The sequence below is a fragment of the Pongo pygmaeus genome, chromosome 12 (assembly GCF_028885625.2).
Source record: "Pongo pygmaeus isolate AG05252 chromosome 12, NHGRI_mPonPyg2-v2.0_pri, whole genome shotgun sequence".
Taxonomy (NCBI): Eukaryota; Metazoa; Chordata; class Mammalia; order Primates; family Hominidae; genus Pongo; species Pongo pygmaeus.
In genome coordinates, this window is record NC_072385.2 from 68,895,520 (window position 1) to 68,923,255 (window position 27,736).

Here is a 27,736-nt window from a genome sequence, read left to right on the forward strand (position 1 = left end):
AGACATTTTATAATGATTGTGGTGATTTTAAAATATGTCTTCATATTGTTAGATATACTTTAAGAGGTAGAGCCTAATTCTCCTCTTGAATGTTGATTGGACTTTGTGACTCATGAATAGAATATGGTAGAAGAGCTAAAAGATATTGTGGCTTCCAACTTAGTTGCTCTCTACTTAGTCATTTGCTCTGAGAGAGGTCAGAGGCTATGGATGAAGAGAGGTTCACATAGTGAGCAACTAAGACCTCCAACCAAGAGCCATGTGTGTGAGCCATCTTGGGAGCATATCCAACAACCCCAGTCAAGCCTTCAGATAACTGCAGCCCCAGCCAACCTGTTAACGGCTACCTCATGGGAGACCCCACACCAGAACCACCCAACTAAGCTGCCCCTGAATTTCTGAATTTCTGACCGGCAGAACCAGTGTTTGTTATTTTAATAAATGTTTATTATTTTAAGCTGCAAAGTTTTAGAATAATTTGTTACCCAGCTTTAGATATCCAATAGAATGATAAAAGGATTGATTCATCAAGAAGATATTCAAATCATGAATCTGTATGCAGTTGACACCTTCAAAATATACTATATAAAACCTGAGAAAACTAAAACCAGAAATAGATCATTCTGTAATTAAGTTGGAAATTTCATCACTCCCAGCCCAGTAATTGATAGTACAAAAATAGACAAAAAATTGGAAAGGAATGGGAAGACTTGAAAAACACTATCAACCAACCTGATTGAATTGATTTTTACAGAATACACTACCCAGTAGTAGCAGAATACGTATTCTTTTCCAGTGCATATGGAGTGTTCACCAAAATAGACCATATTCTGGCCTATAGAAAAGGTCTCAGTAAATTTTAAAAGATAGAAATCATGGAGAGTGTTTTCTGATCACAAGATAAACTAGAAATCAGTAACAGAAATGTACCTGAGAAATTCTCCAAATATGTAGAAATTAAACTTTATAGTTTATTTTATTTATTTTTTTATTTCTGAAAATTTTCTTTTTTTAAAATTTTATTATTATTATACTTCAAGTTTTAGGGTACATCTGCCCAATGTGCAGGTTAGTTACATATGTATACGTGTGCCATGCTGGTGTGCTACACCCATTAACTCGTCGTTTAGCATTAGGTATATCTCCTAATGCTATTCCTCCCCCCTCCCCCCACCCCACAACAGTCCCCAGAGTGTGATGTTCCCCTTCCGGTGTCCATGTGTTCTCATTGTTCAATTCCCACCTATGAGTGAGAACATGCAGTGTTTGGTTTTTTGTCCTTGCGATAGTTTACTGAGAATGATGATTTTCCAGTTTCATCCATGTCCCTACAAAGGACATGAACTCATCATTTTTTATGGCTGCATAGTATTCTATGGTGTATATGTGCCACATTTTCTTAATCCAGTCTATCATTGTTGGACATTTTGGTTGGTTCCAAGTCTTTGCTATTGTGAATAGTGCCGCAATAAACATACGTGTGCATGTGTCTTTATAGCAGCATGATTTATAGTCCTTAATTAAATCCAAAGTGAGTAGAAGAAAGAAACTAATAAAGAGAAATCTATAAAATAGAAAAAGGGCAGCTAATACTCCCCCAAAAATCTATGAAACAAAAAAATTGGTTCTTTACAAAGAATAATAAAATTGATTAAATGAGTCTGATTCATTTTTGCATCCTTAAAATACAATACACCGTTGACATGACTTTTTGAAAGCCAAAATGCTGAATTCCTAATTGTTCTTTATTTGAGATATGTGGCCTTGTTCTGAGTATTCAGCCAAAATAAAACTTACTTAAGCAAGTGTCAGTTACAAGTTTAGTTATGATAAATTGTATTTATTTTTGTCCAAACATTTCAGAAAGTTTCCTCTGAAAGATAGTTATGGAGAAATAGTATTTGGGAAAAAACCTTACAATCTATGTGTTCTCTATTTTGTCTTTAATTTTGAACAAAAAAGGTATGTAAAGCGGGTGATGAAAAGTTTGAGATCAAGACCAAAAATATGTGTTCCAGAAAAAGCCAGTTAAAGAGTTGAAAGACACATATTGGACATTCGGAGATTCCATTCGCAAGAAGTGTATTTTCATAATATACAACATTTATGGCAACATGTTATTCAGATACTATAGATTATTTTTAAAAATTTTCCAAAAGAAAGAAAACTGTGCAAAGACCAAACTGTCAACATGTCAATGATCATGTGCAATTTTAATAGTTTATCTCTTCAGTTACTAAACCCATTGATAAGTAATCTGTGCCACTATTTGTAGTTATTCACAGTGACAGAATCTTATATTAAAGATGAAGTAAATATGTATGTATGAGGAGTAATTTTGTTCTTAATGAAAATGATTTCAACTATTTGGTTTTCTTCAATTTGTAAGATAATAAACTGCTTGATTGTTCAGCAAATACTGAGTACAAGCCCAAGGAAAACGTAAAATTAATTAAAATTCTCATAACCACTAGGATATTTAGTAAATTTATATTCTTTCTTGATGATTCACTCTCTGATTATTTAGTTCATAGACTATATGGATTTTCTGTTTGCTTATAAAATCTTAGAATCAAATAATATAGTCCAGCCCCTCATTCAGTTTCCTTTTACTTTTCATCTTTTGAGTACTTCATTGATCACGAGCCTCCCAGATACAGGAAGAAATACTTAAAATTGACCCAGTCAGTTCTGCTATATTCTAATGGTGCTTTTAAGAGATTTCTTCATGTTGTAGTGGATGAGAAGTGGGGTGGAGGATGGATATACAATGATAAAACAACTAAGTAACTAATCCTCAATTTTAGGATTATTGGTAGAATTGAATTTCAAATTCTAATTTTTAGCTTCATTTAACCTCTTAGTTTGTAATATGCTTGCCCACCTGCTTCTCAAGAATAGTTTGTTTCTGTTTTTGATTATCTTCCTTCTGAAGTATGAATTTTCACCCCAGGCAAAAGATGAGAGTTAATAGACTAATAGGGCAGACAAAAGGGAAAACTTTATAAAGATTCATTTTTTCTAAGAGAATTTTGATGGTTTGATTAGATAGGGAACAATGCTAGAAACAAAAGGAGACTTTTGACTGGCCCAGAGGAGAACCAGTTTTAAGGATAGAGGACTATCATTCTTTCTGCCTATTGTACAGTTTTCAGCTACCAGGAATTCTTGAAGTGCTGTGAATCCCAGGGATTAAGTAAAGACAGAGTAATCATTACACCCATTATTGTTGGGAATTGTTTGCACTCTTGTTTCTTTTATGCATGTCTTCCTTCCACATTTTTAGAGTTTGCTTTATTTGACAGCTGTGCTATTTGACAGTAGTATTTTTATAGTTCAACATAACTGAATGTAATATAGATGTAACTATTTTCTGTAATTTTCTCTTTTTTATTTATTTATTTTGTTTTTATTTATTTGGAGCTGTGTTTATGAAGTAAGAGGAAATAAAACACCAGCCAAATTTGAATTCTAAGATTTATTGTTGCAGAGGGTAAGATCTAATGCCATCATAAATAGATATAAAATGAATTGTGACCATCTGCACTCACTCTGCCTTTCTTTTTGATTTGTTTTAATGAGTGTTTCCCTTTTCTGAATTCAACTTCTCAACTTATTCTTTCCCTCTTTCTTCTTCTTATTCCTAGATGTCTCTTCCTGGGCTAAAGCAGTTCTTAGTTACTTCTTCTCAGAACTAGATCTTCCCTGTTTCATTAAAAAAAAAAAAAAAAATGACCTGTCTAGAAACTCACTTTTCTTACACGGTTTATTTGGCAGATAACATTTTTTAAAATGAATATTGTGAAATCTGTAAATTTTCTAGTAAAATAATAACTTTCCATCATGGTGGGCACTAAATAAATATATGTTGACTTAATTAAAATGAATTCTTGTACTTAGATTTAATGCAGAATTGAGAAATACCCAGATTATCAGAGTCCGCAGAAAGGGATCAATTAATCCCAGCAGACTAAAGCCAAAGGTCACCATGTTCCCAGTGGTTTTGTAATTCTGTAGAGACTGGCAAAAGTGAACCCTTGGTTACTAGGTCACGTTGCATAAGAAGAGGAGTGTGAACTCTATTCATTCAACAAAATGTGTCTAATACCTGGAATAATCTAGGCATTGTGTGGTGTTGGGATATGGTGGTAAATAAGGTAGAAGTTTTCCCTGCCTTCATGAGGTTTGCATTCCAGGTTCCCTGAGAAATCTGTTCCTTAGCTAGAGGTAGCCATTTCTCATCTGCTGCCTGATTTCTCTTCTCTTTGTTTCTCAAACCAGGTCCAGGGGTTTTCTCTGTTAACATTCTGTTATACCATTACCTGGGTACTCCTATCACAATGTCTTATACTTACTTAGATGTCTATTTTTCCAGATTATGAGGGACTATCTTTTTATTTATATTGCCCCAACACCTAACAGAATAATTGGAACATGGTTGGTTTCAAGATATGTTTGTTTACCAAGTTAGTCAAACTAGAACAGTGCTTCACAGCTTTTTCTGTGTTATGACACATGAAAAATATTGAAGAGAGCGAGCCCTCCTGAGGCACTGGCTTGAGGGTTTCCATTGCTCTGGGCCCTCGGTGTCTGCCTTGCAGATGGAAGGATTAGCATCTCAGTGTACCTGCCGCCCATTCATGGTACTTTGCACGCCGTGCAGAAGCTCTGCACTGGAGAGTACCATGTGCTATTGGAGGTCTGTGGATCTGGAGGTTATAGTTGGAGGAAATGGAGAAAGAGCAGTGGCCAAGAGCAAGTGTATGGCAATGGGGCTGGAGGGCAGAGTCATTTAAGAATAAGAGTTGAAAAGTAATCTAGGGATTGTAGCCAGTTGTGGAGGAGAATACGTTGTTTTTTTGTTTTTTTTTGAGACAGAGTCTCGCTTCCTTGCCCAGGTTGGAGTGCAGTGGCGCATTCTTGGCTCACTGCAGCCTCCCAGGCTCAAGCAGCCCTCCCACCTCAGCCTTGTTTTATTTTTTGTAGAAATGAGGTTTCGCCATCTTGCCCAGGTTGCTCTAGAAGTCCTGAGCTCAAAAGATCTGCCTGCCTCAGCCTCCCAAAGTACGGGGATTACAGATGTGAGCCACTGGACCCAGCTGAGAATAAGCTTTGAAAAAAATTCCTGCAGGTTAGCTTTGGAAGATAGGCCTTAGTCTTTGAAAAGAGTGGTAATTTATGGAAAATTTCCTCCTTTCTACTTTCTTATCATCCTGCCCTCTCAAAACACCATGTGCAAAATGCAGCTGGTTTTACAACTCTGTGAATATACTAAAAGCTGTTGAATTGTACACTTTAAATGGATGAGTTGTATGGTATGTGAATTCTAACTCAATAGATCTGTTATATTTTCCTCCACTGTATTTGAGTTTTTAAAAAATAAATCTGAAGGGAAACAAAAGAAAAAATGGTTTCTCTATGCAAGAGAGAGTCTACTTAGAGGGTTGGAATTACCAAGATGTGAATATTTAAATTATCAATACTTAAACATTTCTAAATCTGAATATTTAGAAATTTGCTTGTTTTTATTGATACCTCATGAGTTTTATAACATTTTATAAATCTCACAGATAGAATTTCATCCTGAGTTATAATCAAGATTGTATTTTATCTTGGTGGAAAAGAGTAAGAGATCTTTATGGCTATAATATAGATTATTACTTTGATATGAAATCATTAGCCTTAAAATATTTAAACAAAATTAATTATTTGAGTACTTTCAAAGGCTGTTTTGCTAGTGTTAAAATTGTAGCTATAAACAAAGTTATTTTAATACTCCAAATGATGTATTCCCTTTATTTTCATATAAATACTACCAACAAGATTGTAGTATATGTAAAAGCAGCAAAATCATGAAATGAAATGCATGTATGCCTTTTAAAAATTACCAATTTTTTTTTTTTTTTTTTTTTGAGACAGAGTTTTGCTCTTGTTACCCAGGCTAGAGTGCAATGGTGTGATCTCGGCTCACTGCAACCTCTGCCTCCGGGTTCAAGTAATTCTCCTGCCTCAGCCTCCCAAGTAGCTGGGATTACAGGCATGCGCCATCAAGCCCGGCTGATTTTGTATTTTTAGTAGAGACAGGGTTTCTCCATGCTGGTCAGGCTGGTCTCGAACTCCTGACCTCAGGTGATCTGCCCGCCTCGGCCTCCCAAAGTGCTGGGATTACAGGCATGAGCCACTGTGCCCAGCCCTCAAAAATTACCTCTTATCATTGATATTTCTATTTTGTACATCTGTATCAGTTATCTATTTATTGCTACATAACAAATTACCTCAAATTTAGCAGCTTACAACAGCAAGCATTTATTATCTCAGTTTTTCCATGAGTCAAAAATCCAACTGCAGCGTAGTTGGGTGCCTCTGCCCCACAGTGTCTCAGTGTCAGGCAGGGTCACAGTCGCATATGAAGGCTCAAATAAGGAAAGATTTACTTCCAGGCTCACTCACATGGTTGGGGGAAGGATTCAGTTCCTTACAGGCTGTTGGAATGAGGACCTCACTCCCTCATGGGCTGTTGGATGGTGTCCTTATCATATGAATTTCTGTCTAGAGTAGCTCACAGCATGGCAGCTGGCTTTCACCAGAGCAAGCAAGCAAGAGAGCAAGAAAGGATAAGGAAGATGGCAGCCACAGTCCTTTTGTAAACCTAACCTTGATAGTGACATCCCATGACCTTTACTGCCTCTGTTTGTTAGAAGTGAGTCACTAGGCCAGCCTACTCTCAAGGAAAAGGGAATTTCCCAAGGGTGCGAATACCTGGAGGCAGGAATCACTGGAGGCCATCTTAGAGGCTGCCTACCACAACGTGTCTCTCACAAGGTTCTACATAATATATATTTCAACTTAGAATTCATTTTTTACTAAGAATTTTGTGGTATCTCCTGAAAATATTAGTGATACTCAAAGATATAAAGAAAGATTAGGGAACAATGCACTAGCACTATGATCATATAACTTTCTATATTCACTTGCTTCACCATCCCTGGAGCATTGCCTTTGTCCAAGATGGCTGAACACCCATTAAATCAGCCATTGGAAAGGGAGGGGGGATGGGCACAACCCAAAAGTGACAGCTGTCACTTTAGCTCACTTCAGCTCAAATCCTGTTTGCCAATCACATGGCCACACCCAGCTACGAAAGAGGCTAGGAAATTTAGTCTTTGGTTGGGTAGTCATGGACTCAACTAAAAATTAATTATTGTGGAGGAAAGGGGAGAATATATATAGAAAGCTAGAAGTCTCTGCCCAAGGCTGTCAACAACATCAAAATGGATATCACACAGCCATGCATTAATGCATTTTACCCAGAGGTGACTAAAATCATGTCCCCAATTCAGAGCCTCTTAGTCTTATTTAGACAGAATTCTTACTAGCTTGGTTATACGGCTTCCTAAATCGTTACAGATTAAAAGGAAGTGTAGTGAGTGGCAGGCATCTTGACAGCTGCAAAAATTGAGAGCAGAATGCCCCAAAACAAATAAGGATGTACAGAAGGCTGAGGCAAAAGTTAAACTGGCAATTCAGAGGAATCTGATACGGGGGCAAATAGTCCTATGAACTTTAGTGGCCCCGAGGCATTGCCCATTTAACAACATTGCCACATAGTAAAATACTTAGGTTAAGTAATCATGATCCAGAGTCTTCCACTGTGGTTAAAAGAAAAAACATTTTGACACTCTAAAAGAAGGTAAGCTTCATCAGTTATCTGGAATTTTCATTTATGTATAATGTTCTATGAAAGTGATTCTGTCAAATAAAGGAGAGGCCCCTCTGCTTGCCATTCTTTTCACCTTCATCTAATTAACACCACATTGTTTTTGTAGGAAAATGCCTTCTGAATTCCATTTTTGGAGTCTAGGATTATATATTATCTCAGAGGGTTTGGCACTAGTACTTTTCCTTGTTTTTGAAGAAAGTACTTATTATATTCACCAATCCCCAAATATTTCAAATTGTAGACACAGAGCAGTTACTCTCCATCCCCACCTCCTTATCCTATAAAGAGCATAGGACTTTCTGGCTGCACAGAAAGTATTATTGTAGGTATAGGATTGTCAAAAATTTCCCATGTTCTCATGTTTTTTAAGCCAACTGGCATACTAGGTAGTATTGCAATCCTGATACATTATCCTTGAATGTTCTTTCCCATTTCTCTATCTGGCAAACCTTTATTTGCTTAAGACCAAGTCCCATTGTAAAATGAGTTGTATTATACATGTAAAGCACTATCAATAAAAGGAAAAATTGACAAATTAGACAGTCAAAGTTTAAAAGTTTGCTCTAGGAAAGACCATGTTAAGAGGATGAAAAGACAAACTACAGACTTGGGGAAAAAATATTTGCAAACCATGTATCTGACAACTAAGATATATAAAGAACACTGGAAACTCAACTGTAAAAAAATCATAGAATCAAATTTAAAAATGGGTAAAAGGCATGAAGAAACATTTCACCAAAGAGGATATACAAGTGCAAAAAGATGTTCAACATTATTAGGGGAATGCATTTTAAAACCACAAGATACAAACACACCTTGGAAAGACTAAAATAAAAAATAGTGAAAACACCAAGTACTGATGAGGATATGGAGAATCTAGTTCACAGGCACATTTGCTGGTGGGAATGTAAAATATTGCAGGCACTCTGGAAAACAGCTCGGCGGTTTCTTTAAAAACTGTGCATGTCACTACCACATGACCCAGCAATTGCACACTTGGGCATTTATTCCAGAGAAATGAAAACTTAAATTCATACAAAAACCTATATACACAAGTGTTAGTAGCAACTTTATTTATAATAGCCCCAAACTGTAAACAACCCAGATGTCCTTCAGTGAGTAGGTGGTTAAACAAACTATGGTACTTTCAGCACTACTCAGCAATGAAAAGGAACGGGCTAATGATTCATTCTACCACTTGGACGAATTATGCTGAGTGAAAAAAAGCCAATCCCAAAAGTTTCACACTGTATGATTCCATGTATGTAACATTTTTGAAATGACAAAAATCGTAGAAATGGTGAACAGATTAGTGGTTTCCAGGAGGTAAGGAAGGTGGGGAGTGGGGAGTGCAAGGGAGGGAAGTGGATATGGCTATAAAAAGGCAACACAAGGGATTTGTGTGATGGCAATGTTCTGTATCTTGTCTCTATCAGTGGCAACATCTTGTGCCATACTTTTGCAAGATAGCACCCTTGGGGGAAACCGGATAAAGGGGACATAGTGTCTCTCAGGATTGTGTCTTCCAACTGCATATGAAAATACAATTATCTCGAAAACAAAGTTTACTTAAAACATCATGAGCCCTTAAAACTCCACTGGACTGTGAACTCCTTGAGGGAAAGTATTTTATTTATTCAGCAGCTGATACAGTGCTGACTTGTAGAAGATGTTTGAAAAGTGTCTGTGGGTTGCCTTAGGTGAGAGAGGCTAACCATTTGAATGTAGCCATATTAAGCACCCATAACTGACAGTACATCTCCAAATGAAGGGCAACTCTCTGCTGACCCATTCATTTAAAAACTGTCTACTGAGCATCTACTTTATAGTAGGCATTGTTCTGAGTGCTGGTGTCTTAATTCAGGCTGCTATAACAAATTAGCACAGACTGGATGGCTTAAACAGCAAATATTTCTTATGGTTCTGGAGGCTGGAAGTCTGGGATCAGGGTGCCAACATGGTTGGGCTCTTGGTGAAGGCCCTCTTCATGGTTATATCTTTATATGGCCTTTCCTTGGTTTGAGCATATACACAGAGAGGGAGAGATCCCCTGTCTCTCTTTTTCTCCAAGGGCACTAACCTCTGTCATGGGGACCCCACTCTATGACCTCATCTAAACCTAATTACCTGCCAAAGGCCCCACCTCCAAATACCATCACACTGGGGATTAAGGCTTCAACGATGAATTTGAGAACATAAACATTGAGACCATAGCAGCTAAAAATATAGTAGTGAACAAAATCAGGGGGAAATGCCCTGGCTTTCAGGGACCTTACAGTTTAACTAAGCAGAAGACAATGAATATAATACATAAATGATGCAATATGTTAGGAAGTAATAAGTGCTATGGAAAAAAATTTTAATGCAGTGTTTACGGGTTAAGGATATAGAAAGGCATGCAAGAGTGGGTGGTTGCAATTTTAAACAGTTTGAAGAATATCATTTGAACAAAGGCTTGAAGAAAGTGAGAGAGAAAACCATGCGGATATACGGGGGAAGAAAGTTCCAGGCAGAAGGAATAACCATTGTAAAGCTTTGAGGCAGAAGTGTGTCTAGCATGTTCAAAGACTAGTGAGCAGGTAAAGCCAGTGTTGGTGAAACAAGATGTATGACGGAGAATAGTTTGGTGAGAGGTTAGAGGGACAGTGAGAATATAGAACATTGAGAGCCTTTTGGCTTCTCCTTTAAGTGGAATGATGGGGGCCATTGGAGGATTGGAGGAGTGGAGAGGTGGCATGATCTGACTTCCATTTGGAAAAGAATCACTCTATAGCCGGGCGTGGTGGTGGGCACCTGTAATCCCAGCTAACTGGGAGGCTGAGACAGGAGAATTGCTTGAATCCGGGAGGTGGAGGTTGCAGTGAGTCAAGATCACGCCACTGCACTCCAGCCTGGGCAAAAACAATGAAACTCCCATCTCAAAAAAAAAAGAAAGAAAACAATCACTCTGACTGCTGTGTTGAGAACAGACAGTAGGAGAACAAAGGTGGAAGTAAGGAAGTGTACTTCAGAAACTATTTCAGTATTCAAGGTCCAAGAGGTGATGGTGATTGGGACTGGGGTAGTAGCACTAGAGTTGTGAGAATTTCCTGACAGATTAGATGTAAGAAATCAATGATGGGTCCAAGGCTTTGCAGCTGAGGACTTGGACAAATCGTGTTGCCATTAACTGAGTTGGAAAAAAAATGCAGGGGGATGGCTTTGAGGGGAAGTTGAGGAGTGCATATTGTTGAGACATCTATATGGAGATGTTGAATAGGCAGTTGGAGATTTGAGACTGGACTTCAGAGGCGAGGAATACAGGCAGGAGATACAAATTTGGAAGTTGACAATATTTATATGGTATGTAAAGCCATAAAACTAGATTAGATCTCCAAGGGAGGAGCATGTTGAAGAAGCCCAAGGGTTGAGCCCCAGGTACCCTTTAGAGTTTTAAAGGCCAAGGAGAGGGAGAAGAACTTACTAAGAGAAACTGAGAGGCGTGGCCAGTGAAAGAGGAAGAAAAATCAGGAGTGTAGGGTCCTGGAAGCCAAGTAAACAGAGTGTTTCCTGGAGGAGGGAGTGGTCACCTGATCAACTGTGTAGGTCATCTCAGGTAAGGTGTGAGAAATGATCATTGAATTTAGCAATGTAGAGACAACTGGGACCTCCACACATCAGAGGGAAAGAATTTTAGCCATTAAATGAATGTATGGCTCATTACAAGAACATTAATTACGTTTTAAAAGATTTGTTTTAAAAAGCTACTTTTCACTTCCTCAAAAAGGTAAGCATAGAATTACAATATGATCCAGCAATTCCACTTCTAGGTATATACCCCAAAGAATTGAAAGCAGAAACTCAGATAATCATATGCCAGTGTTCACAGCAGCATTATTCACAATAGCCAAAAGGTGGAAACAACCTAAATGTCCATCAACAGAGACTGGATAAACAACATGTGGTATGTACATACAATAGAATATTAGCCTTAAAAAAGAATGAAATTCTGATACTGGGTACACCATGTGTGAACCTGGAAAATAAACTAAGTGAAATAAATCATGCACAAAATAACAGAATTCTACTCACGTCAGGTGCCTAAAATAGTCAAATTCATAAAGACAACATAGAATAGCTGAGGAATAGAATAGCCTCCTTACCAGAGGCTGAGGGTAGGAGAGAATGGAGAATCATCGTTTAACAGGTATACCATTTCTTCTTGGGGCAATGAAAAAGTTCTGGAAATGGATAATGGTGATGGTTGTGCAATATTGTGAAGGAACTTAATTGTGCACTTTAAAAAGGTTAGAATGGTAAATGTAAGTGCCACAATTAATTTTTGTTTTGTTTTGTTTTTTTGAGACGGAGTCTCGCTCTGTCGCCCAGGCTGGAGTGCAGTGGCATGATCTCGGCTCACTGCAACTTCCGCCTCCCGGGTTCAGGCGATTCTCCTGCCTCAGCCTCCTGAGTAGCTGGGATTACAGACGCACACCGCCACACCCTGCTAATTTTTTTGTATTTTAGTAGAGACGGGGTTTCACAGTGTTGCCCAGGCTGGTCTCGAACTCCTGAGCTCAGGCAATCTGCCTGCCTCGGCCTCCCAAAGTGCACAATATTTTTTAAATAAAGCATAGGACGCAGGTAAAACACTATCTCAAGGGAAATTTATAACATATATTAGAATTAAAATCAACAAATAAGCAAAAGCAAAGCTATCTTTTACGTATTGCTGACCTGAAAACTAAGTTTGCTTTAGGCATCATCTATGACTTGGCTTTCCTTGTAGATCCTTTTGTACATGTTTGTTATACTCATTTCTTAAAGGCTCAAGCTTTAGCCATCACAGTTAAAGAAAACGGTATCCCCTTATACAGGTCATCATCAGAAGGGCAGGAGAAAAGTCAGCTACTGCAGAGTGATCCAACTACTTACAATTTTAATAAGAGTGTATCTTTTAAATAACATATTTTATTTATCTGTATACTCTCATTCAGGAAAACTGTTCTCTCTCTCATATAATGGTTTTTGAAAAGAATGTTCCCTGAATGCACATGTAAATAATTTCTTTGCTAAAACCAGCATTTCTGATAATTCCACAGAACTCATAGTGAGAAAACCTTGAGTACTGGAAGGTTTTGTGGTGCAGCATATTTAATAACCGTGACAACTCAAGAATTTTAAGCAGACTCGCCTCCTTGTCTGGGATCTGTCGGCAGCATTGTGTCTCTACTGGCAAGCCCCTCAATGTACTGTTTCAGCCAAAACCGTGCTAATGATGGTCTACCAAATTTTTACTTGGTATTTTAAAGTCTCAATATTCTCAGGATTTAGAAAATACTTTCCCTCATCCTTTCAAAAGCTGCCACTCTGAAATACATAGCATTTTTTTTAAAAAAGTCTAAAATTGCTTTACAGCCTTGATAAAACAAAGACCGGTGTGTTGATGTGGCTGCTTTTGTATGATTTCCGAGGTGAATTTAGATGACTGGAAGATAGATGGGTGCCAGATGCAGTTTGACATAGATTCAGGCAGCTGCTCCTGGGCTAGGTTTCATTAGCTGGTAAGTGCTCCAGCAGAAGCAGCAGAGCGAGGCCCCAAATGCCAAAATGACAGTGAGAACAGTGGAACAATACAATATTCACCAAGTGATTTTAATCTCGAAGATTAAATGTCACCCAATCAGTTTCCAGGTCTTAAAAAACCAACTTGTATGAAACCATTAGAGGGCCCAAGTCTTTGTTCACCAGAAGAAACAAGTTTTACTGTTTTTGAAGGGGGAGGGTGGTTAGTTTTAAAACACCAAAAAAAAAAAGTTTTAAACCCATGTTGGTAATATACAAATAAAAATCTTGTCAACCCCCAACACCCACACCACAGTAAAAGAAGTTCATTCACTATTGCAACCGGGCAGATAGGCAGATTCCTCAATAAAAGGAACCAATGTTTGTTTGTTTATCTATCTTTCTTAAAATGAAAGTCTTGGATGGGCTTCACAAGCCTCTTCCAGCTTAAATGCCCTCCCTCCCCCACCACGACCACACCCATTCTTCTCCAAAGAAAGACAGAAGTCTTAACACAGAGAGAGCATACTTCTTTGTTTTTGAGACCTTATGGTCTGCATAGCTATTGGTGGGTAAATAAGTACCCAACCACATAATTGTGAACTTAAAAAAAAAGTTCCTATAAAGGATTTTTGCTCTCACTACTTGTGGTGTCATAAGTAATTATGAAACTGATTCCAGAATTCTCCATACTTGATTTCAACTCACGTGTTTTCTCAACTGAGAAAGGGGACCTTTATTTAGTGTATTATTTACACTTACTAAACTTATCTTTGCTTTTCTGAAGAGAGTGTAATGATCTAACCTGTAAGTGATGCAACCATTTCATGTGAGGTAATTGTTTTTCACTAAAATTAACCCAAAATAAATAATTGATTGGACACGTACCTATTTGAAAACTGTAAATCTAACCAGTCTCTGCTTTTCTTCTTTAGTTTTAGGAAGCCAGTGCATCACAGTAGCTCTGAAGCATTACAGAGTATTTTTTCTCTCTAAATGTGTGTGTGCTCAGCTCTCTTAATAACAATGGGAGTTGTATATGTACTCAAAGAACAGTTTCCATTGCATTTTAGTATTTTGCTTAGTAATAATATCGTAATGCTACTTTTTTTTTGGTCTGCAGAATGATTAAAGATTTGGAAATAAGCTCTGGTTGAATTAGAAACACTCTATGTTCAAAAGCAAATTATAATGTTAACTAATGGCCATGTGATGCCCTACCAAGTTTGAATATATTCTGGGCTTGAAGATATTGCATACATGCTCTCCGAAAGTTGAATTTCCTTGGGGCAGAGCTACCCATCTCTGAATTTACATTTGAATTACAGGGAATAACATCTTAGGTGCCATGGTTTGACTTCATCTAAATCTTTGAGAAATGTTTCATAGTAATCAAAGCTTCTCCTTCTCTTCATTTTTCCCTTCCTTCCTTTATGGGTCTAGCACTGACAACTTGACCACGTTGACCTAAATATTAAGACCTTTTTTTTGTTTCACTGTACCCACTACTCACAAGGGCTATGCTAGCAAACCTCGTTGATGAGAGGTGAGTATTGCGTTAATGAAGAGTCATTAGGTTCAGCACACTCAGTTTGGGTGAACCTAATTAGACTCAGATTGTATTTCTCTTGAACAGCTTTTAAAAGCCTTTTTTTCTTTTTTTGAGACAGAATCTCGCTCTGTTGCCCATGCTGGAGTACAGTGGCACAATTTCGGCTCACTGCAACCCCCATCTCCCAGGTTCAGGTGATTTTCCTGCCTCAGCCTCCCGAGTAGCTGGGATTATAGGCGCCCGCCACCACACTTGGCTAAATTTTGTATTTTTAGTAGAAATTAGGTTTCACCATGTTGGCCACGCCGGTCTCGAACTCCTGTCCTCAAGTGGTCCGTCCGCCTCGGCCTCCCAAAGTGCTGGAATTACAGCCGTGAGCCACCCCGCCCAGCCCCTTTCTAGCCTTTCTTTATCCCTGAATTTACATAATTCCTCTGCTCCATTTTGCTTCATTTCTACCAGGTATCTGGTCCTTCTTTATCTTCAAGAGATGTTGTGAGAAGACAGTGAAAAAGGAAAAGGTGGTGAAAAGAGCATTGGGTTCCAAGTCCAAAGTCCAGAAGGTTGCCTCCCTGCCAGTGAGAGCCGGAGCCCTGTCTTCCTCACAGGGTGGCTGGGAGGGGTAAAGGAGCATATGGAGATTCTTGGAGAAAAGCGCTATATGCAGAAGTCCAAGATGCCATTGTGGTTATTACTATTAATTACCAACCAAATCCAAAGCCATTTCAATTGCTAATCATTTGATATTTTAATTCATTTTTTTCTACCTTAAAGTTATAAATGTAAGCCACAGTCTCTTACCACTTATGGACTACTTACCACTCTATTAACTCTCAGTGCTGTATCTATTCCCCCAGTTCTCCCATCCTGTTTTATTTTTTGTTGTTGTTGTTGTTTTGTTTGTTTGTTTGTTTTTTGAGATGAGATCTTGCTATGCTGCCCAGGCTGCTCTCAAACCTCCCTCCTCAGCCTCCCAAATAGCTGGGATTACAGGTGTGCACCACTGCACCCAGCTCATTACTGGCATTTTTTAATGTAGAAAAAAAAAGTGCTGTAACCCAGTTATAGCAATGAAAGTAGGAAGAAGCATGCTGATTGCTCCTGTTACTTGAGTTATAAAGCCATTGAAGAAAGTAGCTGGTCTTTCCTAGACTTTATTATGTTTTCCCATCAGAATATAACTAAAGCAAAGGGACAAGAGGAGGGAATCTCAGAAAATTAACAATCCAGAGGTTTGACACTCTTAGTAATTTGTGAGAGAGTCTTTTCTTAAGCTTAGCCTAAAGCCTGGCACAGTGGACATTCGGTAAATGTTAGATGAAGAAAAAAACAGGGGTATTGGTTTTATATTAAATTGCAGTGGCAGAGGTACATTTTGAATGCTAGTCAGATGATGAGATTCATTCAATAAAAATATATTTCTCCTATACTCCAGTCTGACCTAATGCCTTAAATGAGTGGAGCTTCATCTGATCTCTCGTGTACAGTGCGCACCACAAAGCCTCTGTAGGATTTGTCCCAGTTGGCAGCAGTGACGAGGCCTGCTGGGGACAAACCAGGGAGCTCTCCATCCAGCGCCAGTGACCACCAGCACAGTATTGAATTTGATGAGCATTATGTTATTAAATAATTATTAGCAAAAATAGCTACTGTTGTTTATCATTTTCAGAGGCTGCACTAACCTTTCTACATACATTATCTCATTTAATTCTCACAGTAACACCACACTGCAGGTTCTGGGTCTACCCCCTTTTTACAGATGAGGAAATTGAAGCTTAAGCAAGTTGCTGAAAGTCAACCAACCAACACATGGTCAAGCTAGAAGTTGAAACCCTGTCTATCCCAGGACTGTTTGACTCCACAGTCAGTGTTTGCAGGCATGTCAGAAAATGTTGCCCATAGTTTGCTAAGTTACATGTTAAGTAGTCTCAAAATACTCTTTGTTTTGCTTCTCTGGTTTCTCTGCAAAAGAACTGACAGGTTCTAATGGTATAAAATGGTATAAAAGCGGCCAAACTCATAATGGAGACTTTTTTTTTTTTTTTTTTTTTTTTTTTTTTTTTTTTACTGTTAATGTAGAAAAGATGATTTCTGATGAAGGGTGCCTTTACTTCAGTCTCGTAGCACAGGCTCTCCCTCAGGTGGGAGGGTGAGTCAGAGGTGGATGACTCTGCTTTGCTGGAGTTATTTGCAGTGTGTGACAGGGACAGAAAGTGTGAATGCATGCAGCCTCACATCTGATGGGTACATCCCTAAGCTGCACAACTGTGGCAGCCTCAGATGAATCATGGCATTTTAGGATCCGCATGTGTCGTCAACATACGTGGGTTGAATTAGCATGGAAGCATAGTAGTACTCTAGAAACACAAATAAAAGTAAAACACGCCATTGAAATACCTGCAGTTTTTCACATAGAAACCAAATGCTTGTGAAATCACTATATTTTGAGCTTTTTGTTTTTAGAGCTAATGCTTTTGTTTACTAGATAAGACCATCTTAGCATTTTCTATTTAAGTGTTTAAAATTCAGTCATAAAATTTCACTCTAAGCTAAAGCTGTTTATAGTAACTTAGGCTGTATGTGGGTGTATTAAGAAGGAAAAATAGAATATATTTCTAAAAAGATATATTAAAGTTTTTCTGGTTCATGCTGCTTGATTGATGATAGATAGATGATTGATTGCTAGGTAGATAGATAGATAGATAGATCACCATAAGTTTGTTTCCATCTGAGTTTGTTTTTAGAAATGTGCCTTGGCAAAGAATCTTCTTTAGACAGTTAAGTGATATTTACAGTAATATAAATTAGAAAATGAAAACCAGATCTTGAAGTAGAAGATATGGATTCCAGTCTGGGCTTTGCTGCTTGGTGGTTGTGGCATCTTGAGAAAGTTTTCTCTGAGCCTCGCTCAGTTCCTCAGGTGTAAAACAGAATAGTAGCTGGTGCTTAGGGTCTTGGGGATGGGGAACAAATAAGATGATGATGTCAACGTGCTTTATAATCTGTAAATGCTATACAGTTTTTTAAAGTACTGTAATTATCCAAGTTTAAAATTATCCACAGCCAGCAGATGGACTGATCTGTCACCATTCTTCATCCATGAAGGTGATAATGTTTATTTTGGTCTCCTAAACAACACAGGTTTTTTTGGGTTTTTTTTGTTTGTTTTTTTACACATTTATTGAGCTCTTATGATTTGTGAGGACTTCCTTCACATCAGCAGAATTTATATGTAGATTTGTAATGCCTTTGTTTACACAGACTTGTTATTTATATAGCATACCAACTTTCTGTACATGTGAATTTTATAGACACTTGAAGTTTATCTCTTTAAGTACCTAAACTTGTTTAACATAAGCTTGTTCAATAAAAATCTTTCTTTATGTCATTTTTGTTGTTGATGTTATTATTATATTTTTTCCATAGACAGCATTGAGCAATGCTACATTTTCATCATGATTCAGGATCATTTAGATTGCTAAAATATTCTGTGAAATAGATTCCTTTAGGGTGGAGCTAGTAAGGGACATGGTGCTATTTACCCTTACTTTAGATGGTCCTAGATCAGTAAATTTTTTGAATTATTGAATCAGTTTTGGTTTTTGTTTTTAATTAAAAGAGATAGGGTCTTGCTATGTTGCCCAGGAATGGTCTCGAACCCCTGGGCTCAAGCAGTCCACCCACCTGTGCCTCCCAAAGTGCTAGGATTACAGGCGTGAGCCACCATGCCCAGCCAAATCAATGTTTTTATAATCCCTCCCTTCTATTCTAGTTGTTAGCTGTCTTTTTCTTTTTTCTACTCTAATGCACTTGCCTCTTTTAATTCTTTCTCCCTTCTAAATTTCTAAATTTTCATTTACAATCTGTGGTTTGGTAAAAAGGCCAGATATATTTTAATCTTTAAGATTAAATAGGCACTTAGGTAATACATGTTAATGTATGAGGTTTGGTATATGTGCTTTGTTATATCTTATTTTTGTTGAAGGATTTATTTTTGCTTATTTTGTAAGTTCCAAGTAACGAGCTTTCTCTGGATGAATTGTTTTACACACCAACATTTACAACCTGCATCAGTTTCACCAGTTATACTTTTTTTTTTTTTGAGGCGGAGTCTCGCTCTGTCGCCCAGGCTGGAGTGCAGTGGCGTGATCTCAGCTCACTGCAACCTCCACCTCCCAGGTTCAAGTGATTTTCCTGCCTCACCCTCCCAAGTAGCTGGGACTACAGGTGCATGCCACCATGCCCAACTAATTATGTGTATTTTTAGTAGAGATGGGGTTTCACCATGTTGGCCAGGCTGGCCTCGAACTCCTGACCTCAAGTGATCCACCGCCTTGGCCTCCTGAAGTGCTGGATTACAAGCATGAGCCACCACACCTGGCCAATCACCAGTTATACTTATATAGCTCTTTATTAATTTCAAAGTGCTTGTGTATACTTTGCCTACCTTGATCTCCACAAAATCATGAGACGGGCAAGACATATTTCAATATTTTACAGATAAGAAAGCTAAGGCATAGTTGGAGGTTATTCAGAAGATCTTAACTAGGGATTGCAGCTGAATCTCCCAGGGAAGTTTGTTCACCTGTACATACCAGGGTATCCCAATTCCATGGGTCTGGGGCAGAACTCAGGTACGTCTATTTTGGAAAAAGATCCCAAATGATTCTAATGTGCATAGCTTTCCCAGACCTTTTTCTCTGTCCCCTCATCCCCCACCTCTGCTTCCACTGAGAACTGCTAGGTTAAAGTTTTTATCACCAGTAAGTGGTTTATTAAGATGCTTTCACCTGCAGGTTACAGAAAAGCCAACAAACAGTGGCTTAAATCTGATTTTCAGTGGTTCCACAATCAGCTGGTGTGGTGGTCAGAGTAATGCTCCCTGTATGTTACTTTACGTGGTAAAAGAGACTTTGCAAATGTAATTAAGGTTCTTGAAATGGGGAGATCATCATTATCTGGCTGGGCTCCGTGTAATTACAGAGGTCCTTATAAGAGTGGGGCAGGAGCATCAAATGCAGAAGAAGAAGGTGGGATGACAGAAGCAAGGGTTGGAATTATGTGCTCTGAAGATGCAGGAAGGGGTTATGAGCCAAGGAATGAATGCAAGGCAGCCTGTAGAAGCTGGAAAAGACAATGAAGGAGGGCCTCCCCTGAAGCCTCTGGAAGAATGCAGCCCTCTCAAAACCTTGATTTTTAGACTTCTGACCTCCAGAACTATATGAGAATAAATTTGTGTCATTTTCACCCACTAAGGTTATAATTTGTTACAGCAACAATAGGAAACCAGCACAACTGGGAAGTATAAAATGCAGATTCTTAAGCCCCTCCCACAGAGATAAAGTTTGAGTAGAGTGGGTGAGGTTTGGGGAGCTGTGTTTAAACTAGTCCTTAGGTGATTTAGTGGACTGTGGTTTCTGGCCCGTTGGCCCGCATCTACAGAGTTACAAAATAACCACAAGGCCATTTACTGTTTCCCTCAGATGTCTAGAGCCTCCCAGCATGGCAGGGGTGGGAGTGGGGGTGTCATCAAGGACCCAGGCCCCACCTGGACCTCTGCTCTACTCCCCTCAATGTGTTGGGCTTTTACCTTATCCCTTATTTTTGTTTTGGGTTTTTTGTTCTTTTGAGACAAGTTCTCGCTCTGTCACCTACCCTATCCCCTTTTTTTGTTTGTTTTTGGGTTTTTTTTTTTTTTTTTTGAGACGAAGTCTCACTTTGTCACCCAGGTTGGAGGGCAGTGGTGTGATGATAGCTTACTGCAGCCCCAACCTCCTGGGCTTCCCACCTCAACCTCCCAAGTAGCTGGGACTACAGGTGCACACCACCACACCTGGCTAATTTTTTAAAGTTATTTTTAGTAGAGATGAGGTCTTGCTATATTGCCCAGGCTGGTCTTGAACTCCTGGGCTCAAGTGATCCTCCTGCCCTTGGCCTCCCAAAGCGCTGGGATTATGGGCGTGAGCCACCGCCCCCAGCCTTACACTTATTCTTGTTATATCATGGTCACAGACGGCTACCAGAAAGAAGATTCCTTCCCAGAACTTCCAGAAGACTTCCCCTTACACCTGACTAGCCAGAACTGCAGCACCTGGCCATCTCCAGCTGCACAGGAGGCTGGACAGCAAGAAACCTCACATGGTATCTCAAAACATTATTCTGTCTCCCTTCTCCTCCTGGGAAACACGTGCACCCCTCCAACATCACTTACCTTTCATCTGTCTGTTGTCTCCCTCCTCCAACATGGCTGTTCAGTGTCAGGTTCTTGTACCTTTTAAAATTATCTCAGGCTGGTGGCTCACTCCTGTAATCCCAGCACTTTGGGAGTCCTAAGGCAGGAAGATCGCTTAAAACCAGGAGTTTGAGACCAGTCTGGGCAACAAAGCGAGACCCCTGTCTCTATAAAAAATTAAAATAATAAAATGGCTCCTGTCATTTTGGAAAAAAGAAAGCACTTAATTTACTTAATCTTTACAACTCCATGGGACGATCAATTTCCTTTTTTTTTTTTTTTTTTTTTGAGATAGATTCTCACTCTGTTGCCCAGGCTGGAGTGCTGCAACCTCCGCCTCCTGGTTTCAAGTGATTCTCGTGTCTCAGCCTCCCGAGTAGCTGGGATTACAGGCACTTGCCCCCACGCCCAGCTAATTTTTTGTATTTTTAGTAAAGACGGGGTTTCACTGTGTTAGCTAAGATGGTCTCAATCTCCTGATCGCGTGATCCGCCTGCCTTAGCTTCCCTAAGTGCTGGGATTACAGGCGTGAGCCACTGCACCCGGCCTCAAATGTCATTTTCTTATCAAGGTACATTCAACCACCTCTTTAAAATTGCAGCCCTGCCCCACACATACACACTCAAGCACACATTACCCATCCTTTTTTCCTGCTTTATTTTTCCTATAACACTTAATCTCTAATATACCATATAATTTACAAATTTATTCCACTTTCTCCCACCATCCTGAATGTAAGATCCGGGAAAACAGGGATTTTGTGTTTTGTTTGCAGCCATATTCCAGCTCCTAAAACTAGGATATGGTTAGGCTGGGTGCAGTGGCTCATGGCTCTAATCGTAGCACTTTGGAAGGCTGAGGAGGGCGGATCACCTGAGGTCAGGAGTTCGAGACTAGCTTGGCCAACATGGTGAAACTCCGTCCCTACTAAAAATACAAAAATTTGCCTGGCACGATGGTGCATGCCTGTAATCCCAGCTACTCGGAAGGTTGAGGCAGGAGGATTGCCTGAACCCGGGAGGCAGAGGCTACAGTGAGCCAAGATTGTGCCATTGCACTCCAGCCTGGATGACAAGAGTGAAACTCCGTCTCAAAAAAAAAAAAAAACCACTAGGACATAGTAAGCATTCAATAAATTTTTGTTGGGCTGGACGTGATGGCTCACACCTGTAATCCTGGCACTTTGGGAGGCCGAAGCAAGCAGATCGCTTGAACCCAGGAGACTGAGGCTTCAGTGAGCTTGATCATGCCACTGCACTCCAGCCTGAGAGTTAGAATAAGACCCTGTCTCAAATAAATAAATAAATAAATAAATAAATAAATAGATAGATAGATAGATAGATAGATAGATAATTGTTGAATGAACACATTCTTTATGCATGGTTCCGATTAGGTCTATGGGGCAAATTTCTAGAAATGACCACATTACAGGATATAGAAATTTTAGAAGGTTCTTGATACACATCTCCAAAACCCTGTCTTTCCCAAGGTTAAATCAATTTATACTCACATCAGTAGCTGTGACACAACCTGTCCACTGTACCCTCACATTGTTATCAGCTTTAAAACAACTTTAGCTAGTTTAGTATATAAAAATTACAGTTCTTTTAAATTTGCATTGCTTTTTCATGCATTGCTTCCCTTGATAATGATTAGTTTGGGTCCTTTGCTCATTTATAAAATTTTGTTTTAGTGTTTTCTAATTTAGTATTGATGGTTTTCTAATTGATTCATAAGACCTCTTTAGATTATAAAGTTACAAGTCTTTGTTACCTGTGTTGCAGTTATTTTTCCTAGTTTGTCATTTAAAAAAAATTTTTGCTTATGGTGCTTTTTGTTATATAGTTTTTGTTAATGTAGTCAGTTTTATCTTCATGGCCCTTTTGGTTTATGTTTGGAAAGGTCTTATCTACCTCTAAGATAAATTATTCATCTGTAATTTCTTTTAGTTCTCTTATGTTTTTTAATGTTATTCTTTAATCTCTGGTGTTTTATCATATTGTATGAGGCAAGGACTTAATGTTTGTTTTTCCTCCCTAAATAATAAACCGTTCATTGCACATGCCTCCCTTACCTCACTTATAAGAATGTGTCTTTAGTGTATACTAAATCTTTTTACTGAAGTCTGTTTCAAGTGTTTCAATTCAGATTCATTTATATTTTTCTTTTGCCAGAATCCAACTCTTATTGTTTTTAAATATATTTTAATATCCTTTTTTAAATTTTTATTTCATTTTTTCCTCATTTGTTGGTTTGTCTAAGTAAATGTTCGAATCATTCAGTAAAGTTCAAGAATAAATGGGGAGTTAACTTCCTAAAGTGAAAACCACGTCATGCCATTCTCCCATGGAAGATCTCTTAATGACTTCAGAATATAAAGGCCACACTCAGTGTTGCCTCCAAGACCTTCCTAGACGTGCCCCAGCCAAACTCTCTAGTGTTATGTATTGCTACTCCCTGCCTGAAATTTACACTTCAGATCTGTACCCACATCACATGCTATTTCTCACCTCCCTATCTTTGTTCATCCTGTTCCATCTGCCTTTAATGACCTTGACTAATGACCTTGACTAATTCCTGTTTACCCTAAAATCCACTTCCTGGCCTCATCCCACACTGGCCAGGCTCTGTGGCCACTCCTGCATGTCCATTGTCATCCTGTGCATGTCTCTTACACCCACCACATAACCCATTGCATCACAATGATGAGTTAATCTTCCACCTGAACTGGGTGGGAGCATCTCTTGTTCATTTTGTATTTCTAGGACCTACCATGCTACCTGTCATACAGTAAGTCATGTGGATGGATTAGAGGAGAATATTCGAGACTGGAAATTGGGAGACAGATTGTTGCCATAATCAAAGTGAAAGATAACTAGAGTATTGACTAGGGCCGCAGTGGGAGAAATGGGACATATATGGAAAATAAGAGAGAAGATTGACAGGGCTTTGTGTCTGAATGAATGTGAGGATAAGAGAGATGGAAGATGCTTTGAATCTGAGATTTCCAACGGAGACTCCAGGTGGATGTTGTGCCTTAACCATATTTAGGCATTTGGGAAGTAGGGGGCAATTTAAGGAGAATATGATTAGGACAACTTTAGATGTGCTGTGAGTTGGAGATGCCTTTACGATACCAAGTGGAGATGTCTGATAGGCAACGGGACATGAATAGGTTAATTATATGCTTTTATCATTCAGACCAGGACCTTTTCAAAATTGACACAGGGTGCTATTAATAATTATGCCAGGATAACAAGATGAACCAGGAATGACCCTTATAAACTGGGTTGCATAGTCTTCCTATATAAAAAGGTCACATCTGGAGCTCAGAGAGAAAGGTCTGGAATGTAGTTAATGATTTGTGAGTCATTAGCATGTAGGTGCTCTGAGAATGGGTGAGATTGCCTAGGGAGAGTTTCTAGGATAAGAAGAGAAAAGGGGCAAGACAAAACCATAGGGAATACTAATATTTACATAGTTAATTAGGTAACTGGGATTATTAACTGGGAAATTGTTTTTCAAAACACTTATATTCCTAAATTTTTCTGAGGATTTTAATATCCTAATCAACCATTCCCGTGTCTGCTCCCAACCTGGTCATGAACCATGGCCATCTCCATCCTGCCCCCACCACAGTACTTTACCCTTCTCTGGCCCTCTCTGCAGCCGGAAGTTGTTGTTGCTTTTTAAGTTTAAAACTACAGGTTTATAGGGAGGGCAGAGGAAGAGGAGCCAACAAAGGAAACTACAAGTGGCCAAGGAGACAAGAACCAGGAGACTACAGTTCAACTTGAAGGAAACCTTTTGAGGTGGTCAGTAATGTCAGATGCTACAGAAAGGCTAAGCAGTATGAGGAGCTGCGAAGTGTCCATTGGCCATGCCATTTAGGGGTCACTGTTGCCCGTTTGTGGGATGGTCAATAGAGTTGTCCTGCAGTAGGCAGAGGAAGCAGGAAGAAAAATAAAGCTGTAGATAGACAGAAGTAGCTACCAGCGGCATTCCTGCAGCATTAAACATGGGGAGGATTGATTCCTGTTTTAAAAGTGAAGATGGAATACAGTGAATCTGTAATTTATTGATTGCAACAAGGAGCCAGTAGCAAGGGCAAGGCTGAATGTACAAGAGAGGGAAGAAATACTAATCTTCAGTCATATTGAAGCTTTTTTGCTCAGTCTCATTCCCTTGTGAGTAGTACCTGTGCTGTGTTATAGTTGAATGCCACCAGTCTGTTCTAATAGATGTCACTTTGACTTTAAAGACTACCATCTAAATGTCTTTCTGTTTGGTTGGCTTGGGATCTAGATTGTTCTTCCTCTTTTTCTGAAGACTCAAGATGGGAACCTTTGAAGAGAATATAAATTTGTCTTCTAGTTGCATTGATTTGCTGACCACTGGTAAAGTGCTGATAACCCATTAATCTAGATATACGGGTTAATGTGATGTATCCTTGTTGATAGATTTAGAAACATATACTGCATGTGAACCTACTCCTTTAGTACATATATGTGTGTCTCTCCATGGTGTCATGTGTATTAGGTGGAAAAGTGAGTTTTTACACCAAAACTTGTTTTTATCTTGAGAGGTTCCATTAAGAAAAAAGATGTTAAAATACAAACTGTTCTGTTTTCTGATTTGCTATCTCATAGTAAGCAGTTAGTTGTAAGATTAACTTCCTCAGAGGAAAGAAGGCAAGGACACCAGCAAAAGGAAAAGAAATGTTTAATTGCTCTGCGAAGGCCCCAACATGCTCTGAAAAGTAAAGATTTCAGGCTTAATGTGCATGGAACAAAAGGCCGTTGTGAGCTGTGTACAAGAGTTGGTGAGAGTTTGTGTTCTGCCCCTTTTTTCTGTGGGAGTTATTTCCTGTTGTTGACTAAAGTTCTTTATTTAGAACCACCTAGCTTCAGAATGCCTGCTAGCTTGCAGAAAAGTGTGTACTTAAAACATAGGCTTATTTCATGACAATCTCTTTGAAAAAAAAGTCACACTACACATGCACTGAAACATCATGTTCCCAAAGGTCAAGATCCCAATAAGAAGAGACATAAGAAGGAGCTGCAATGCGTTTGGTGTAGCACTTGGTGGTCACCTGAACACCTAGTGAAGGATATTTTATGGGGAAACTGTGTTTCTATTTTTTGCTTAAAAAGAAAAAAAAGCCAAAACCAAGATTTCACTTTTTAGTGCTGAGTTCTTTGTCATTTTAAGGAAGTAACAAGAAGCCTTCCATATTTTGTGAGGAAGATTTATCCTTGTTAGCATGATAGAAGTTCGCCTGGCAGGTAAGAAATACACCCAAAACAGGCTTTAAACCACTTATTCTCTTATACTTGAGTGATGAGCTGGGCTTCCTATTGAAGAACTTTAGGTTGATTTAGCATTATCATTGGATTTTACAGTCTAATATTGAGAGCGAGAAGGATAATATATCAGAACGAATGAGAAGAATAAATTGTTTATTACTGAAATAATGGGGAATAAATGAATATTTGCAAACAAATATTGTCCAATATTAACAGGTGCTAGAAGTTGTAGGAAAAAAAATCTTACATGGTTCTACTTCATGGGAACCATAAGGAAGAAAGAAGAGAAAATGTATTTCTTTAACTTACTATATTCTGAAACAATGAAATAATTAGAATACATTTATTTGCTTTTGATACTTTGATACTTTTTAAAAAGACATCTCCTGTGTGTCTCTCCCTGATTCTATTACCCTCCTCCTGTTACCAGAGGTAACTACTTTCTTGAATTTTTAAATCTATTTTCTATAATTGCATACATATATATATGTAAACTATATATACAGTGTTTTGCATGTTTAAAAATATGTTATATAAGTGGTGTTGTATATATTTTATAACTTGCTTTATTTTAGTCAATATTTGTTTTTGAGATAAAGCTTTATATTTTGAGATCAACACACAATACATGGTACCTTTAGTTCTTTTTTTTTTTTATTTTAAGTTTTTTTGGCTGTAAGTTTATTCAATGTAAAATAATCCTCTCCAATTTTACTGAGGTGGCTGACCACGTCCACGACCAAACCCACCTCTAAACTGGAATTCAGTTGCTGACCCAGCCCCAGCCTTGGCTTTCTTGTTGGCATCAGGGGGCACAGCACTCCGCCTCTGTCTGCCTCCCTTCTTGTGAGTCTTGCAGGTTGCTCACCCCCGAGACCTTTAGGCTGAGGCCTGCCAGCCTCTGGATGGCTGTGGCGTAGGGTGGCAGGCACAATCTCTGGGGGCAGATGAAGGTACCAGTAGAAATGTCTCCAGGCAAACTGTTCCTTCATGCAGCCTCAGGACTTGAGAGACTGCATGGCTTTCATGACATGAAGATTGGGCACATTCTTGTCTGCCAGCTCTGGGTGCTTAAGCATGTGGACATCCTTCTTTGCCACCATGACTCCCTTCTCAAAAAGGAGTTCATAAACGGCAATCTGGTTCTTCTTAGGCATCAACATCTCCGTGGCTGTAGGGTCTGGGGCCAGGCCTGGAAAGACCTTTAGTTCTTTTTAACCACTGTAGTTTTCAAAGGTATCGTCTTGATCTTTCGGGTTACTTACAATATTTTGCTATTACAAGCAATACTGCCACAAAGATTCTTCTCCTATGTCTCCATGGGGATAAAAACAAGAGTCTCTCTAGATTCTAGACTTAGCCCTTCTCATCCAGAATTCCTC

At 38.9% G+C, this 27,736-nt stretch overlaps 1 protein-coding gene and 1 pseudogene across 4 annotated transcripts in view; one reads left to right on the plus strand and one right to left on the minus strand.

Annotated features, from left to right (window-relative positions):
- SERTAD2 (SERTA domain containing 2) overlaps positions 1–27,736 on the plus strand; it is a 119,067-nt gene that overhangs the window by 57,511 nt on the left and 33,820 nt on the right. The window contains exons 1-2 of one of the 4 annotated variants that reach the window (XM_054475042.1): positions 23,809–23,838; positions 26,236–26,333. The exons of 2 other annotated variants lie outside the window; for them this stretch is intronic. Coding sequence is in view for 1 of the 2 variants with exons in the window: in XM_054475038.2 (XP_054331013.1) it covers positions 23,822–23,838 (17 nt within the window). In the remaining variant the exon portion in view is untranslated. Of the gene's footprint in view, positions 1–23,743; positions 23,839–26,235; positions 26,334–27,736 lie in introns of those variants that run through there. One more of the 4 variants, XM_054475038.2, reaches the window with a different exon arrangement.
- On the minus strand, positions 27,066–27,517 carry LOC129030123 (small ribosomal subunit protein eS10-like; annotated as a pseudogene).